The sequence below is a fragment of the Myotis yumanensis genome, unplaced genomic scaffold, assembly GCF_028538775.1.
Source record: "Myotis yumanensis isolate MYYU_CA2020_CCGP unplaced genomic scaffold, mMyoYum1.0.hap1 SCAF_1, whole genome shotgun sequence".
Taxonomy (NCBI): domain Eukaryota; kingdom Metazoa; phylum Chordata; class Mammalia; order Chiroptera; family Vespertilionidae; genus Myotis; species Myotis yumanensis.
Window position 1 is genome coordinate 192,389,086 of NW_027223752.1, and position 15,227 is coordinate 192,404,312.

General features: G+C 40.7%; 1 protein-coding gene and 1 non-coding gene across 3 annotated transcripts; both read right to left on the minus strand.

Moving 5' to 3' along the window:
- On the minus strand, nucleotides 1-107 carry LOC138999704 (U6 spliceosomal RNA). The gene has a single exon (XR_011469432.1). It is a non-coding gene; the product is annotated as a U6 spliceosomal RNA (small nuclear RNA).
- Nucleotides 108-2,684: 2,577 nt separating this feature from the next.
- On the minus strand, nucleotides 2,685-11,153 carry ODAPH (odontogenesis associated phosphoprotein). 2 transcript variants are annotated; one of them, XM_070394972.1, is made up of 2 exons: nucleotides 11,056-11,153; nucleotides 2,685-4,343 (listed from the first exon to the last, which is right to left on the minus strand). In XM_070394972.1, the coding sequence occupies exons 1-2, from the start codon at nucleotides 11,120-11,122 to the stop codon at nucleotides 3,955-3,957; spliced, it is 456 nt and encodes a 151-aa protein (XP_070251073.1). In that variant the 5' UTR covers nucleotides 11,123-11,153; the 3' UTR covers nucleotides 2,685-3,954. The 2 variants fall into 2 exon arrangements, with proteins under 2 accessions (XP_070251073.1, XP_070251079.1); XM_070394978.1 differs by lacking the exon at nucleotides 11,056-11,153 and adding an exon at nucleotides 5,588-5,659.
- Between the last annotated feature and the right edge of the window lie 4,074 nt (nucleotides 11,154-15,227).

Genomic DNA, 15,227 nt, shown 5'->3' on the forward strand with positions numbered 1-15,227 from the left:
TTAAATATGGAACGCTTCACGAATTTGCGTGTCATCCTTGCGCAGGGGCCATGCTAATCTTCTCTGTATCGTTCCAATTTTAGTATATGTGCTGCCGAAGCGAGCACCCTAATACTTCTTAAATTCCAATGATTCATTGTTTCATACCTGAATCATTAGTTAAGACTTGAACTATCATGCCAACATATTTTTAAACATTAAAAAAAATAAAAAAAGAACCCAGAAGGCAGAAAAATCCCAAAGGAAAAACTATTGAGGATTTTTAAATTTTTAAGTAAAATTTAAGGGGGAAGAGGGACATATTAAAAAAAAAAACACCCCACCATGATAATACTTTACCAATTTAATAGATGCAGCTCAGAAACAAATATTAACATAAAGGGTTTTCAGACCTTCCCCTGAATTTTCACAAAAGATCACAACTTATAAAGGTCCACCCTCCCCACTCCTTGTCCCACCCTGCGTTTTGCTCTTATTCTCCCAAAATGATTTTGGCTGATAGTTTATTCTCTACTGCTGGATTATTTAAAAAGCACAAAGAAACATTTAAACTAAAGCTGGCGATGGATTATTAACTCTAACCTTAGCAAGAGTGCATGATCTCTGTTTGTTACCAAACATTACAGGAAGTTTACAGCGACCACAAAAGATTATTTGGTTCTCCTTGTTTATAATGACTATGAAAAGATAATAGTAAGCAGAAACTTTTGCAGTTATTGATTCTGACCACAAACACAGAAAAGACTAAAGATGTGTTTGTAAGGCCCTACTCAACAGACAAAATTTCTTCAGAATTCATTGCGTTTTCACTTAGAATTTTCAATCACAAAATATCTTAGTGGGGGAAAATAAAATGGGTTACAAACCCAGAAGAGTGTATCTAACTTCATTTTACGTGCACACCAAAATCTCACACTGAAATGTTTTTAAAGCCCACGTGGAGCTGCGTCCTCCCAGGTCAAGTTCCCCTTTTCCAGCGGCAGCACGGTGGCCCAGCCTGGGGTGTTGCTGTCCACTCTTGGGTGACGGTAGGCACTTGCCATGCAGCGTTCCCCAAGATCCTGTCTCCTTTTTAACCTTCCTTTTCTTTGTACCCCCACCCCCAGTCTAATCTTACTCTGTCATTTCCTCCATCTGTCCCCAGGCCCTAAACTAACCACTTCCTCCCCCATGACTAAACCAGGGTGGCACTTTTTGCCACTCACTCCTCTGTGTTGTGTTTGATAGTATCATTTTACTTTCATTTTGAGATAACTTCAAACTAGACAAGAGTTGCAATGGTTGTACAAAGAACTCCCATGTACCCTTCACCCATTATACACCAATTGTAAAGTCATTTGCCACATTTGCTTTATATCTCCCTTCTTTCCATTCTCTCTTTTACACACACACACACACACACACACACACTTTTTTCTATAATAATTTGAGATTTATTTGTAGAAATCATACTCCTTTACCCTCAAATACTTCAAATCTTACATAAGTATGTTTTCTTACCTAATTATCAAATTCAGAAAATTTGACGCTGATATAATACTATTAACACATGTTCCACATTAAAAGTTTGCCATTTGTCCCAATAATATTCTTCATGGCAATCTCTCCCTTTCCTTCCCACCTCCAGGATCGCACTTAGTTGTGGCGTCTTTGTAATTGTCTTTAAACTTTGTCTACCATGACATCTTCACTTCTGAAGATTACAGGGCAGTTGTTTTGTAAATGTCTCTCAATTTGGGTTTGTCTGATGACTGCATTCAGGGTATGCCTTTTTCACATAATTAGAACTTCAGGCTTGCATAGGCTGTTTTTACCACAAAGCACAAGTTGAATTTAAAGGTCATCACACCCTCCCCACAGACTCCCATTGCTTCAAAAGCGGCCAATCCCACCTGTATGCTAAGAGGAATGCATTTGATAAACTAGCTCACTTTGAGGTATTAGTACTGAAGACTATACCTGAGTCTGTAAACCTGCTAGGCATCACTGTATGTTAAGAGAAAAATCTATTAACCCAAAGGATGCAATTTCTCAAAAAAGTCACAAGAATATGCTTGTACTTGCAGGTGTGCACCTGCTTTCTATATACATGTTCAAGGGTGAGAAGCAATGCAATTTTACCTGGTTATTTTACAAAAGGCCCTCACTATGAAACACTGCAGCAGTCGTCTGCTTTCTATAATAGATGCAATAACTGACTAATAAAGCTGTTAATCTGTCTTTACTTTGTCTAAGTTTTCCTAGTGATTAATATCACGTAGCAAGGCCTTCAGGGACTCAGTTCAGAGCAGTTAACGTTTGGATTGCACAATTTCTAATGTTTGGTTGGACAGTGGGAGTTCCGGCAAGAGCACTGAGTGCTAGGTGAGTGGTGAGCGGGGAGCAGTGATACGGGGGGGGGGGGGGGGGGAGGTCCTGAGAGGGAGGTGAGGTCACAGACAAATCTTTCTCTGTCTTCAAGTTTGCCTAAGGTTGGCTCATTTCTGCTTATGCCCACTAACCAAAAAGAGAGAAAAAAAGAGATGTAGGTTATTAACAAAATACAGAATTTCTTAATGAGGATTTCAAGTATAGATTTTATTTAAGCCTGACATTTTGAAGCACATATCTGTTCTTATGATGAAAATTTGTTATAAAGTGAGTAAAGGAAATAGTTGTGTGTCTCCCCCCCCCCCCCCCCCCGCACCCCTCTTCTTATCTTTAATACAGCAAGGAAGCAAAGCAATCTCTTTCCATTTCCCAGGCAACGTTCCCAGCAACCTCACATCTTTATGTTCTTTCTTTTCTTTGTAGAAGCAGCAGCACCAGCAGCAACTTTTGCACATAGTTCTTGGGAGGAAGAGGTGTTAAGATACAGACCACATGTTCAAAACTAGTTCCTATGTTACAGGCAAGATGAGCGGCACAAACGGGAGTTGGTATGTTACGGAATGGCTAAAGAAATAACCAATGGATGTCATCTGTGGGATGGGCGACTTATATTGCACCCTCGAAATACAGGCTTCCTATAGAGGAGTAAACTTAGGTCTGTGGAGTCCTAGAGTTGGGAGAACATTCATGTCACCTTAATCAGACTTTGAGCCGAGACCACATTGAAAGTTTTAGGGGAAGTGTATCATTTAAGCTAGTATCTATATGATGACAATGTGAGAAAGTGAGATACTTATCATGCTCATTTGCTTAAAAAGTTAACATTAAAGTACATTTAGATATTACAATTAAAAAGAGTTCTGGGGTTAGGTAATTCAGTTTATGATAGCTTTAAAGTATTACCTATAGTCAGATGTCCTATAATTTAGTTTAATCTTTAAAATTGTTGTTGTTAGAAAACTGATTGGATCTTGAAAGTTGTCATCACAAGGAAAAATAAATTTGTGATTATGGATGGTGTCAATGTTAACTGGACTTATTGTGGTGACCATTTTGCAATATATACAAATATTGAATTCTTATGTGATGTTATGCCAATTGTACCTCAATAAAAATATAGTAAATGAATAAATAACCACTAGTTATATCCCTGCCAACACGCTTTAAATAAAGCTTTCAGTTTTCCATAATTTCTTTTAAAGTTCACTTGGTAAATGCACCTTGCTCATAAGTCTTCCAGTGAGTATAAAAGGGCTTCATTAATGTCTTCATTTGATCTATAGCAATCTTGATTTATTGAATTCTCCTCGCTCTAATTTAGAAGATGGAGCTGATTCTCTGGCATCTCAGTATGGACAGGAATGACCAGAACCTCTCATTTTAGGATTTTATTTGCACAGATATTTGTGGTCGTAAAAATTTGGGGATAAGAATAATGTGGTTATTTGCTCCTATTTTGCAAACTTGAATGACCTATGCACCAGTGTCTTCACTGCTGGCGAGGAGAACAATTTCTAGTCAGTGGTGTTTAAGATAAGTTTCCAATTCAGCAATTTTAGTTGGAAAAAGAAAACAGAACTATTTTTATAGTCTTTTCTGAGGTATTGACCTCCTCTGACTGAGCAGGTTTGGGGCTTCTCTCTTCCCTCTTCTTTCCTCGGATGAGCTTCCTCTCCGGAGTCTTCTTCTGGGGAAATAGTTATAATATGGTCTAAGACGATTGTTTGGCCAAAAAAATGGACGGTACTGAAAACGGTGGTTGCACCTCGGAGGGAGGAAAGGTCTGTTTGGAAACCTAATTTGGACTCTGGGCCTCCGTGTGGGGAAAAAATGGAAAGGACACTTGGGTGTCCTTGTGATGGGCTGGATCGGTGTCACCGGCCTCCTTGTGGGAGGTGGAGGGGTGAGTGTGAAGATCTGGCAGTCTGTAGGGTCCTCAGTTTGTGAGCCTCCGGGAGGGGTGACTACTTGTCCTGTGGGGAGAAAAATTCAAGTCAGGAAGAAGCCTGATAACAGCAGCAGAAGGGAGATGCTTGAGGGATGGCAGGAGAGCGCGATTAGAAGGGAGAAATGGAGAGGCCTGAGTGCGTTTGGAGGAACTGCCAATGTTCAGTGAAATGAAACATGGACACACCTTATGATTCCACAGTTGCACTCTGGGGAATTTACCCAAGATAAATGAGTGTTTATGTCTACAAAAGACTAGGTCAAGAAGGTTCATAGCAGCCGTATTCATATCAGCCTAAACTTGGATACAACACAAAGGTCCATCAATCGGAGAATGTATAAACAGAATGTAGATATTCTTACAATGAAATAGAACTCAGCGATGAAAAGGAAGAATTACTAATACAACAATATGGATGCATCCCACGGATGTTATGTTGAGCAAAAGATTCCATTTGTATCAAGTTCAAGAACAAGCTATACTAATCTATGGTTTTAAAAAAATGTAAAAAAAAATAGTTAACTTAGGGTTGAGGTAGGTATTATTTAGTGAAAAAAGTAACCTGGGAACTCTTTAGATCTTGATCTTGGTGGTTGTTACATAGATATAGAGATAAAGATTTTACATATATATATATATATATATATATATACACACATACATACACACATATATATACCCACATCACTTATGTATACATGTCTACACACATGTTTATACACACATAAATGTATGTATGTGTAAAATGTGATCAATCTATACTTTTAAGATTTGTGCATTTACAATCAGAGAAAGTCAAATATATGATTTCACAAGTGGAATCTAATGAACAAACTAAACTAACAAGCAAAATAGAAACAGACTCAGATACAGAGAACAGACTGACAGCTGTCAGGGGGGTGGGGGGTTAGGGGCTGGGTGAAAAAGGTGAAGGGATTAAGCAAAACAACAACAAAAAACCCCTCATAGACAGACCAAAATATGATAACTACCAGAGGGAAAGAGGGGATGAGTAGGAGAGGGTAAAGGGGGGATAAATGGTGATGGAAGATGTGACTTGGGGTGGTGAACATACAATTCAACATATGGATAATGTATTATAGAATTCTACCCCCTGAAACCAATGTAATTGTATTAACAAATGTCACCCCAATAAATTCAATTAGAAAAGATTTATATATTTTATTGTATATATATTATAACTAAATAAAGAAAATTAGTTGAAAAACAGAACTTAGTGTTAAGAAAATAAAAATAACTGCCCCTTACCCCAACAGGCCATTCATCCAAAGGCCTGCTTCACCTTCCCCAAGGAAGAGGCAGGGAGCCTCTGCACGCAGCAGGGGAACGAGCACTGAGGACCAGGGCAACATTGGTTTCTGAGAAGAAATTTGGATGAAGCTCAAGTGTCCAGGTCTTCCCTCTAGCTGTATTATCTACTTGAAAGTAAGCTTCCCTTTAGAAAATTATTCCTTCACTCCCCTAGCGACTTACCAATGTAGACCCGGAAAGGACTGCTGCGTGTGAATGAGGGGAAATTGAGCTCCCCACAGGAAGTTGGGAGTACTGAGGCCCTTAAAAAGAGCTAGATACCCCTCACCGTTAGAACAACTGAATTCAGGTCTCTTGGTTATATTGGATATGCTTATTGCCTGCCTGTGCTCATAGTCCCTCCCAGAGATTCTGTTTCACCCACAACCCCTGGAAAGGTCAAACCTGTACACGTTTGCTATGGCTGATTGGACTGCTGTTAGACACTTAACTCATTCATTGCCTTGCCAGTGACCAATCAGATTCTCACTTGAGAATTTCAACAGAGACACAGTTAGTGGAAGGTGTAAGACAGGAGCTGGGTTAGGTTTTGGTCAGTTGAATGTTGAGTAAGCGGAGAAGCCCGTCTTTCCATAGAAACTGTAAAATGGGGAAGGGCTCTCAAAGAGAAAAAGAGACAAGAGACCATGTGGTAATGGAGTGATGATGAAAGTAGCCTTGATTCCTGACTTTCCAGGGCTGGTCTGACTGAGGGCTGGTGGTACTTAAAGTCTTAGAGATATTCTTATAATAACCACTCCACTTCCAGTTCTACTCTTTTTTACAGCTAGCTTGAATTGGTGTCTATTCCTTGAAGGAAATACTGACCCTTTCTTCCAGACCCATCTAAGCTACTGAGTATTGAAATTCTATGACTGAAACTAGATTAAAATATTTCAAACTACAGAAGATGATTAAATCCCACATTACTCATTCTTTCCTCATACACAATTAGATCAGTTCTGAACCTTTTGTAACATAAAAATCTGCTGAGATTCCAGTTGCTAGAGGAGAAGCTAGCCTTACTCTTAATCCCCATCTTGACACTTTGCTGACAGATCAGGTTTAGACAGACCTTGAGCTCTGTCACTCTGTGAACTGCATTCCAGCTGTATAAACCAACCAACAAACCGACCAACCCACCCCTGTGCTTATCTCGTTTCTTAAAACCTGAAGCTACTCTCCAAATCCCCAGCTGACAGTGGATGATAGAGCCTGCGAGGCAGCTTTTTTTCTGACTCTGGGATGTCCCGAGGTGTTCAGTGTTTTCTTCCGGGAATTTCTGCGGGCTCAAGATCAAGGCACAGGTTTGTCCTATTAACCAACCTAAGAATGTGGGCAAACCCACATAAAACCACATTCTTCCAGCAGACTAGACACATGGTGACTATTTCAGGTCACTGGTTGGCTAGCACAAGTGCTCTAAAATGGGGAAGCCACAGGGATTGATTTTGGGACTGTCACAGATTCTTTACACGGTTAAGGCCAAACATCTGAGTGAGGGGGTGATGCCATTCATGGTCTCCAACTTTGACTAATAATATTGCTCATTAATTCTTTTTTTTTAAAATGCTATCTTTATTTTTTTAAACATATTTTTATTGATTTCAGAGAGGAAGGGAGAGGGGAAGAGAGAGATAGAAACATCAATGATGAGAGAGAATCATTGACCAGCTACCTCCTGCACGCCCCCTACGGGGGGTTGAGCCCACAACCCAGGCATGTGTCCTTGACTGGGATCAAAGCTGGGACCCTTCAGTCCACAGGCTGACACTCTATCCACTGAGCCAAACTAGCTAGGGCTCATTAGTTCTTTTGTTTATCCTTGTTCTGCTCAATTTTCACTGCCTTCAAAACCTTTAATGTGCTCCTCAAAGCTGCTTCAAAATACCCATTCTTCTTCCTTTACCTGAAGAATTCTCTTCTAAAGTCTCTCTACTTTTCTAAGTAATTTACTTAGCTTAATACTTCAGAGAGAAATCTTTGGTGATCTGCCATGAAATTCTCTGGTTTCTACTCTCATTGCAAAGAAAAGTCTGCACACTTCCAATTCTGTCGCTCCTCCCACACCTATTTAAATCCATTGGAATCTGACTGCCTCCTCCACTCCACAAAGGCTACTTTGGCAAAAGTCACCAATGATTTTGGGCTTTAAAAATGTTGGTTCCAGATGCTTAGAGCACCATTTCCTGCCATCTTTGCTTGGCTTATTTCTATGCAGATTTCATATCTCATTTCTTCAGGGAGGCCTTAATCCTGAGGCTGTGTTAAGACAATATGCAGCATGCTTCCATAGCATCCTGTGAGTCCATGATACTCATGAGTCATGTGATTACTCTTCAGAAGTTATATTCCTCCTCCACTGAAATATCCACTTGACCATCTTGTAGACCACATCCTTTGACCTCATCCCCAGCATGGTTTCTAGAGTAGAATTGATTGATTGGGAGAAATCTGTTTCGATAACTGCAAACGTTATCATGTTCCTCTGTCTCTCAGGGATAATGCAATTGTTACTAAGCAAATAGTTCTCACTATGTAGCATACTGACATGCCACCAAAGGCACGCAATATCAAAGATGAGAGTGCTTCTGCAACCTTATTCAGGCCAAAGTAGGTCAAATACTTAAATGCAGATTAAAAACATTTTGAGAGGCAGAACAGCATAATGTTTAAAAGCATAGGCTCTAGAGCCAGGTATCTTGAGCTCTGCCATTTAACAACTGTGTGGCCATAGACGGGTTCCTTAACTTCTCTGAGTCTCCTTTTCCTTATTTGTAAAATGGAGAAAATGATACTGCCTATCTCACTGGTTTGTTGTATTGTCTGAAATAAGATATAAAGTGCTCAGAACATTCCTGATCCACAGTATGCAGTTAGTGGTATTAGCTACTTTTATGATTAATCTTCAATGCTATGGAAATATTCTGTTAGCAAGAGCCCAATTTTCTTGGTTCCATTTGGTTATACTTTATACATAAAATCTGTGCACTATCGATAGGACTAAAGGGTACAGATCTTATTACAACAGGACCTCCATGAAGACAGGGACTGCTGACTTTGAGGGTCACTGCTATGTCCCTAGCATCTAGAATAATCCCTGGCGTAGAGTGGTGCCCAGACACATTGCAAATATGTGGATCTGATATGGAATGAATGGCCAGCCAGACATTGAATTTTCTTCTCTATAGATTTTTGTAAAGCTCAGTGAATATTTCATGTCAGTCCTAGAAAATTCACAATAATAACTTACATTTAAAATTAGAGTAAAATAAAAAAAATTAAGCCAAAATATTGCTTAGAGTTTAGATATCAATTTTAAGTTGGTTTATTATAGTCTAGACATAAAACTCATAGCATACCAGCAACTAGTACTTTAAAAAAAAAGTAAGGAAAAAAAGACTTCTATATAAATATGTAATTACCTGTAGTCTGTGGTTATTTGGGCAGACAATAGTTGGGTTGTAGAGAACTATACGGATTTTAAGAGAAGTAAGCTTCATACTTGATTTATATGTACTAGTATGCAGTTCTTCCTTTCCATGACACATGGAGTGTTAGAAAAATCCACACATGCTTTTGGAATTGAACCAGAAAGAAATATAAATCCTGTGATTAACTGACTCACCACTCAACTCAATTTTTGACTTGGTTAACTGCAACTCAGTTTATTGTGTAGACTCACAGAATGACTGGCTATCTTGGTCATATCTCTAATTTTACAGGTAAATAATTTGGAGCTCAGAAAGTGTCACGCAGGCTTATTTCATTTTCAGCAGTGCACAGGGTTCCATGCTAGATGCTGTGGCACATGCAGAGACGATAAAGACCCGGCCTGAGCTCAGGAGTGCAGATGTGCTGCAAATACCTGGATTTGTAATATGGAGCAGAATGCAGGGATGCCATGGGTGATGTACAAGTTACTATAAGTATTATTCTAAGATATCGGAGAGATTGCAATTTTGTCTTAAGAAAGCCTTTGTGAAGGCAGTACCATAGTGACATTTAAACATTGTCATGAGAAGCAGAATTGCAGTAAACAGGTGGCAGAACAGGAAGAGGGGCAGCTCAGCCTGCCAGGGAGAGGAGAGGAGAGAGTGAGGGTTGTGGAAGTGAGCAATGAGCTGGGACCAGGGTGGCTTGGATAGAGTGACGCTACATTGGATGGACTTTCATGTCCGTCTGAGGGACAGTGGGGAAGTGTGAGTCAAGGTCAGAAATCACATCTCACATTTTCATTGGTGTTCTTTTGGTGTGAATAAACCTCTAATTCATTATAACCGGTTTAGCTACACATTACAAAGTTTCCTGACGAATGGTTCACTTTCTGGAATGAAGGCATGAGGTGGCTAGTTCTGTTTATGGTGTTTCTTTTAGATGTCACTTTTAGCAAGTGATGCTTGGAGGCCTTGTCTTAGAAAGAAGTGGGGCAGGGGTTATTTGTAATCTCTGTTTCCTGCCCTCTGATCACCGGAGTTCATGCAGAGATTGGACTGGGTGAGCTCTGGTGGTCTCTCCACCAGCTCCAAGGTCTCTGCCCCTCTCTGTTCTGCTGTGAGCGATGGGGGATGGAAGCAGGGAACGTGTTGGAGGCTGACTAGCTTCTGGCTAGGCCCCTGCAAAGCCCCCAGGGGCATGTGAAGGGGAGAAAGATTCAGTGTGACTCCTGGGTCTCTACTCCCTGAACCATAGTTAGTTCTGGAGCGAAGGGAAACTGTCCTCAGACCCAGGTCTCCCAGTTTCTTCTTCCTCTCTATTCCCTCTCTTCTCCTCTTTTTATCTTTTTCTTTCATTTCCCCAGAGGTTTGTAAACCAAATCTAAGGCTCAGGCCACTTGGAAATTTCATAGTGGAGGAAAGGAAAAAGAAAAGGAACAGTGGAGAGATGGAATCTAATATAATCCTAAAGAAAGAAGTCTATGCTCATCTGAATGGCACCAAAACACAGCTAAATAGATGTGATTAATTAAAGCAACTAACAAACAGAGACTAAACACTCACCATGTGCAAATTACTGTGCTTCTGGGGATAGAAAGAGGCGTACATTGCTGTCATTCAGGGCGGCAAATTGGTAGCATTAGAACCATAGTAAGTAGTAGTAGTATAGTGTTTTAAACTTGAAGAGCTTTTCTTGCATGATGGCTCACAACCCCCGTAATAATGCATGTCTTTAATCCTGTCACTTCACATATGAAGAGACTGATAGAGAGGTTAAGTATGTCTAACGTCACAGCGCGAGAACTGAGACTGAGAGTAAAGTCTTCAGATGATAAGGTTCAGCCTGTTCTTCTTTAACCATACAGGCTGGTGGAATCTGACAAACGTTTTCAATTTATGAACATGTATAATCATGGAGCCAAATTTTATCTTTTCACACAACTTTCTGATTAGTGGGCCCACAGTGGAATAAACACAAAAACCCCTTACCTTCTGCCACCATTACCACCAACCAGCAGACCAACAGCCAGCAGGAGAGGCAGATCCTGTGAGCCATGGCTTCCACCTGAGCAGTCGCTACCTTGAACCTAGCATTGGTTTAAAAGGGAGTTGGTGAGTCACCAGCCTGAGTCAGGTAATTTGCATTTGCCCAGTGGACCGCAGTGGTCAGGGCCTGCGGTGTGAGGCTAAGAAATCAGCAAGGAAGTACCAGAAAGTATTTATCAACCAGAAGCTTCTTGCAATGACAGCCAAACACCATTCATTTGTCCTTAGAGTTGGACTGTATTCTTTTAATTCCCTCAAGTCTTCTCCCCCGTTTACTTGTATGTACAAGTCTCCCTCCACAAGAGAAAGACTCTGTGTGGGAAATAGTCAACGCTGCTTCCTTCTGTGGAGCTTACTTACTTAAAAGAGTCAAACAGGATGGGGAGGGCATTATCAAAAGGCTTCTTGACCCCGGCAGTTTGGAGAGGCTGTTCGTAGGCCTCTGACCAGGATTTATGGCTTCTCTGCTTTTGTGCAGGAGCCAAGGGCAGCAATCAGCAAAGTATCTTCTCTGATGGCCACTGTCTAAACAAACACCAGAGTTTGGAGAGATTAACTGAGCGAGTTGTCTTCCAGGCTCTTCCTTATCACCAAATTTCCAATCAGATGGACATGATACATGTGTACCCAGGTATTTCCCGAGAGAAGGATGGCCAGCTGCTGGAGGAGTGGGATGGGATGGCCACAAGTGATTAAGAGCGTGGACCTCAGAGTTACAAAAACTTGGCTCCAATCTTGGTACACAGTCCAACTCTAATTTTCTTAAAAAAAAAAAAAGTATTTATTGATTTTTAGAGAGAGGGGAAGGGAGAGGGAGAGGGAGAGAGAGAAACATTGAGGAGAGAGAAACATCGATCAGCTGCCTCCTGCACAACCCCTACTGGGGATGTGTCCACAACTCGGGCATGTGTCCTGACTGAAAATGGAACTGGTGACCTCTTGCGGCATGGGCTGATGCTCAGCCACTGAGCCACACCGGTGGGTCTGTTCTTTTTCCTACCAGCTGGGTAACTTGGGGTGAGTCCCTGGGAGTTGTTGAAGCCTCAGGTGCCTCATCTATGAAATGGGGCTTGTAGTATTTTTCTCAGAGGATTGTTGTGGAATAAAAGAGTCAATTGACTTACAACTATTTCAGTGTGTGGCCCGTGAAGTGAGTGGTCGTGGTTATAAAATTATTCTGACTGCAATTTTTTGTTCTCTTAGGAGGTGGTACTTGCCAAGTCATTCAGTTGCTCAAAAGGCCTCCACTTTGAACAGAGCATTTTCCTGGGCATTACAGAACAGCAACACAGAACACAGACCCTAGCTTCGAAGAGCTGACAATCAAATGAGGAAGACCAGGCAAACAGAGAACCAAAATGAATAAGGCAAAATGGTAAATTCCAGAGTCTTGATATAATCCTAGGCAAAATTCTAGAACAGATGATTAAACGGACGATTTGTCAGCAGCTTGGAAAGGAAGCAGGGCTCATCCAGACCCAGCTCATTTCCTTTGATTAAGGCACTTCCCACTGGTTCAGCAGGTCTCTATTGACCACACATGACGTGCTCTAGGTGCTGGGCTAAAGACAGGGTTCCTGCTATCATTGAGCACACAGTCTGGCAGGGACATTAAATATTAACTAAGGAATAATAATAAAGGATCTTGAGGGGTAAGAGAGAGGAAGTACAGGAGGCTATGAAGCAGAGCACAGAATCTGTGATTTTCCATCACCGGGTGTATATTACAGATGCTATTTTGCCCCTGCATTGGTAACACACTGCCTTGCCAGTAAAATCAGATCCATGTAATCTCTTTATCTACTGCCCAGTGTTCCATTTTATGGATTTATTTTAAATTATTTAACCAAACTTTTAGTTGAAGGACATTTGTATTATTTCTTCTGATCTCCTTTCTTTTCTGTATTGGATTTCTAAATAGCTTCCAATTTACATGTTGATGAAAATAAATGACAGAAGCAAGTGGAATATTTTTCTCATTTGCATCTATTGCCCTGAAATTTATAAAAGAAAGGAGCAAAACTTTAAAACGAACATTTAAAAAATTTTATTAAATTTTTATTTGACAAAAAATTCTTACTTATTTCTTTGCTGTTGGTGTATAGAGTAACTCTTGCCATATTTTATTTATTTACCTGTTATATATAAAGTGAAACCAAGTGTTCGACAATATATAAACTCAATGAGCTGTTGTGAGATCGTTAAGTTAACAAATTAATTTGCAAAAATTTTTAACTCAAAAAAGGAAATACTTCTGAAAGTTTATTTTAAATGTGGTAACTTTGATAAAAGTATCTTTTCAGTCATATGCTTTAAAAATCCACAAATCATAACTTTGTCATTTAGTTGAAGATTGATCAGTGAGATGCGAATTTCCATAATCCCAATGTCAAAAATGCTGCAGTGGCTTTGGGTCACTGTTGTTGGTTCAATGTGTTAAGGGGAAAGGCCCATATGTCTGGTTGGTGTTAGGTTTTTCTAACAATAACTTTATGAGGAGGTGATATAGAACTAACAGTAGTTACACTTCTTTCCCAAAGACTCAGATATTGAGGCTGGGATTCAGAGATGAGATTTTTCTGGATCCAAAATTTATGTTTTTCTTCTAATTAGATATATTTACTTTGCTTTAAAAAATCCATTCATTCATTCACGAATTCCTTAATGAATCTATATTCTTATTTTAATTGAACTTTGTTTTGTGTCCATGTGGCTTAATAATCTGTAAAGAAAGAAGCTCTACCCTACCAGCACCATTTAGAAATGACCCAAGGAGGAGCTCTGGTTGGCTAAGCTTGTGGTTGGGGAAGGGAGAGAGGAATCAATACTAGAAGAAGAGAGATAGGGGTAACAGAGATTGGGCCACAGGGGATGTTGGCCAAGGAGCTGACCTGATTTGTGTCTATTACACCCACAGTGTCACATGACCTTCCCATCCAGGATGTCTCCTTCCCAATCGCCAGTATGTGTCACTTACACAGAATGCCTGTTAACAGGCAAAGGCCAATTGATGTTCCTGTAAAAAACAAAAAAGAACAACTTTTTATTACTAAACTAGAGGCCCGATGCACGAGGATTTGTGCAAGAATAGGCCTTCCTTCCCCTGGCTGCCGGCACTGGCTTCCCTCCGGCACCCGGGACCCGGGCCTTCGCTCTGGCCGCCGCCTCCCACCTTGGCTCTGGGCCGGAGCCACTTCCCGCAGGCTCCGTGGCTGCTGCCCAGAGGCTGGCCCTCAGTGGCCAGCCAGGGCTTGTGGGAGGCTTGGCTTCTTTTGTTGCTAGAGGTGCAAAGGAAGCCAAGTGTCCTGCCCACTCCAGCTGGCTCCGTGGCTCCGGCCAGAGCCACCATCTTTGTGGCTATGGGTGCTGCCATCTTTGTCGTGGAGTGACAGTTAATTTGCATATTACCCTTTTATTAGTATAGATGCCTGGGATTGTTACAAATATAGTAATATTTATATTGCTGTTTTTTGGGGGGAAATTGTTGGTGGTGACTGAAGGGTCATGTGATTCAGCCAGCACTTGGCATATGACCTTGTTCCAACGAAATGTCAACCTAGATGGAGCTATTCACTGCTCTCATTCAGTCCAGTATCCGTGTCTAGGTTGCCCTGATGAAAAGCTTCCGATGTCCTGTAGTGACATGTTTCATCACAGAGGGAATGCTAGCCTGTGAAGGCTTTCTGATCGTTTTAGAGAAAAGTCCCTCATGTCCTCCTTTCGGGTTTGGAGCCCAGAGAAGCAGGAGCCTGGGACTGGGGAGTGCTGCTTTGTGAATGTGTACTTTGTTTTCATTATTCATTCAACAACTCTTTATTTAACCGTGTGCCAGACACTATGCCAGGTGAGCAAAATAGACAAAAAATACCTGTCCTAGTGCATTATCATTCAGTGGGATGGAGACAGAGAATAAACAATAATTGTAACAAAGGAGTAAATTATATAATATGTTAGGATCTGTGAGAATGTGAGGACATTCTGTAATATGTGCTATGGAAAAATAAAAGATAATCAGGGTAAAAAGTGTGGATGAGTGTTGCACCTTTAAGTAGAAGATGATGTTTGAACAAGGGCTTGAGGGAAGTTATTCATGTGACTCTACGGGGGAAGAGTGT

What these genes read in the sequence shown, in the direction of transcription:
- ODAPH (XM_070394972.1), bottom strand. Translation starts at nt 11,122, where the DNA reads ATGGCTCACAGGATCTGCCTCTCCTGCTGGCTGTTGGTCTGCTGGTTG. An exon ending in GGTGGTAATGGTGGCAGAAG is followed by an intron (nt 4,344 to 11,055) that starts GTAAGGGGTTTT and finishes TTCTCCCCACAG; the next exon opens with GACAAGTAGTCACCCCTCCC.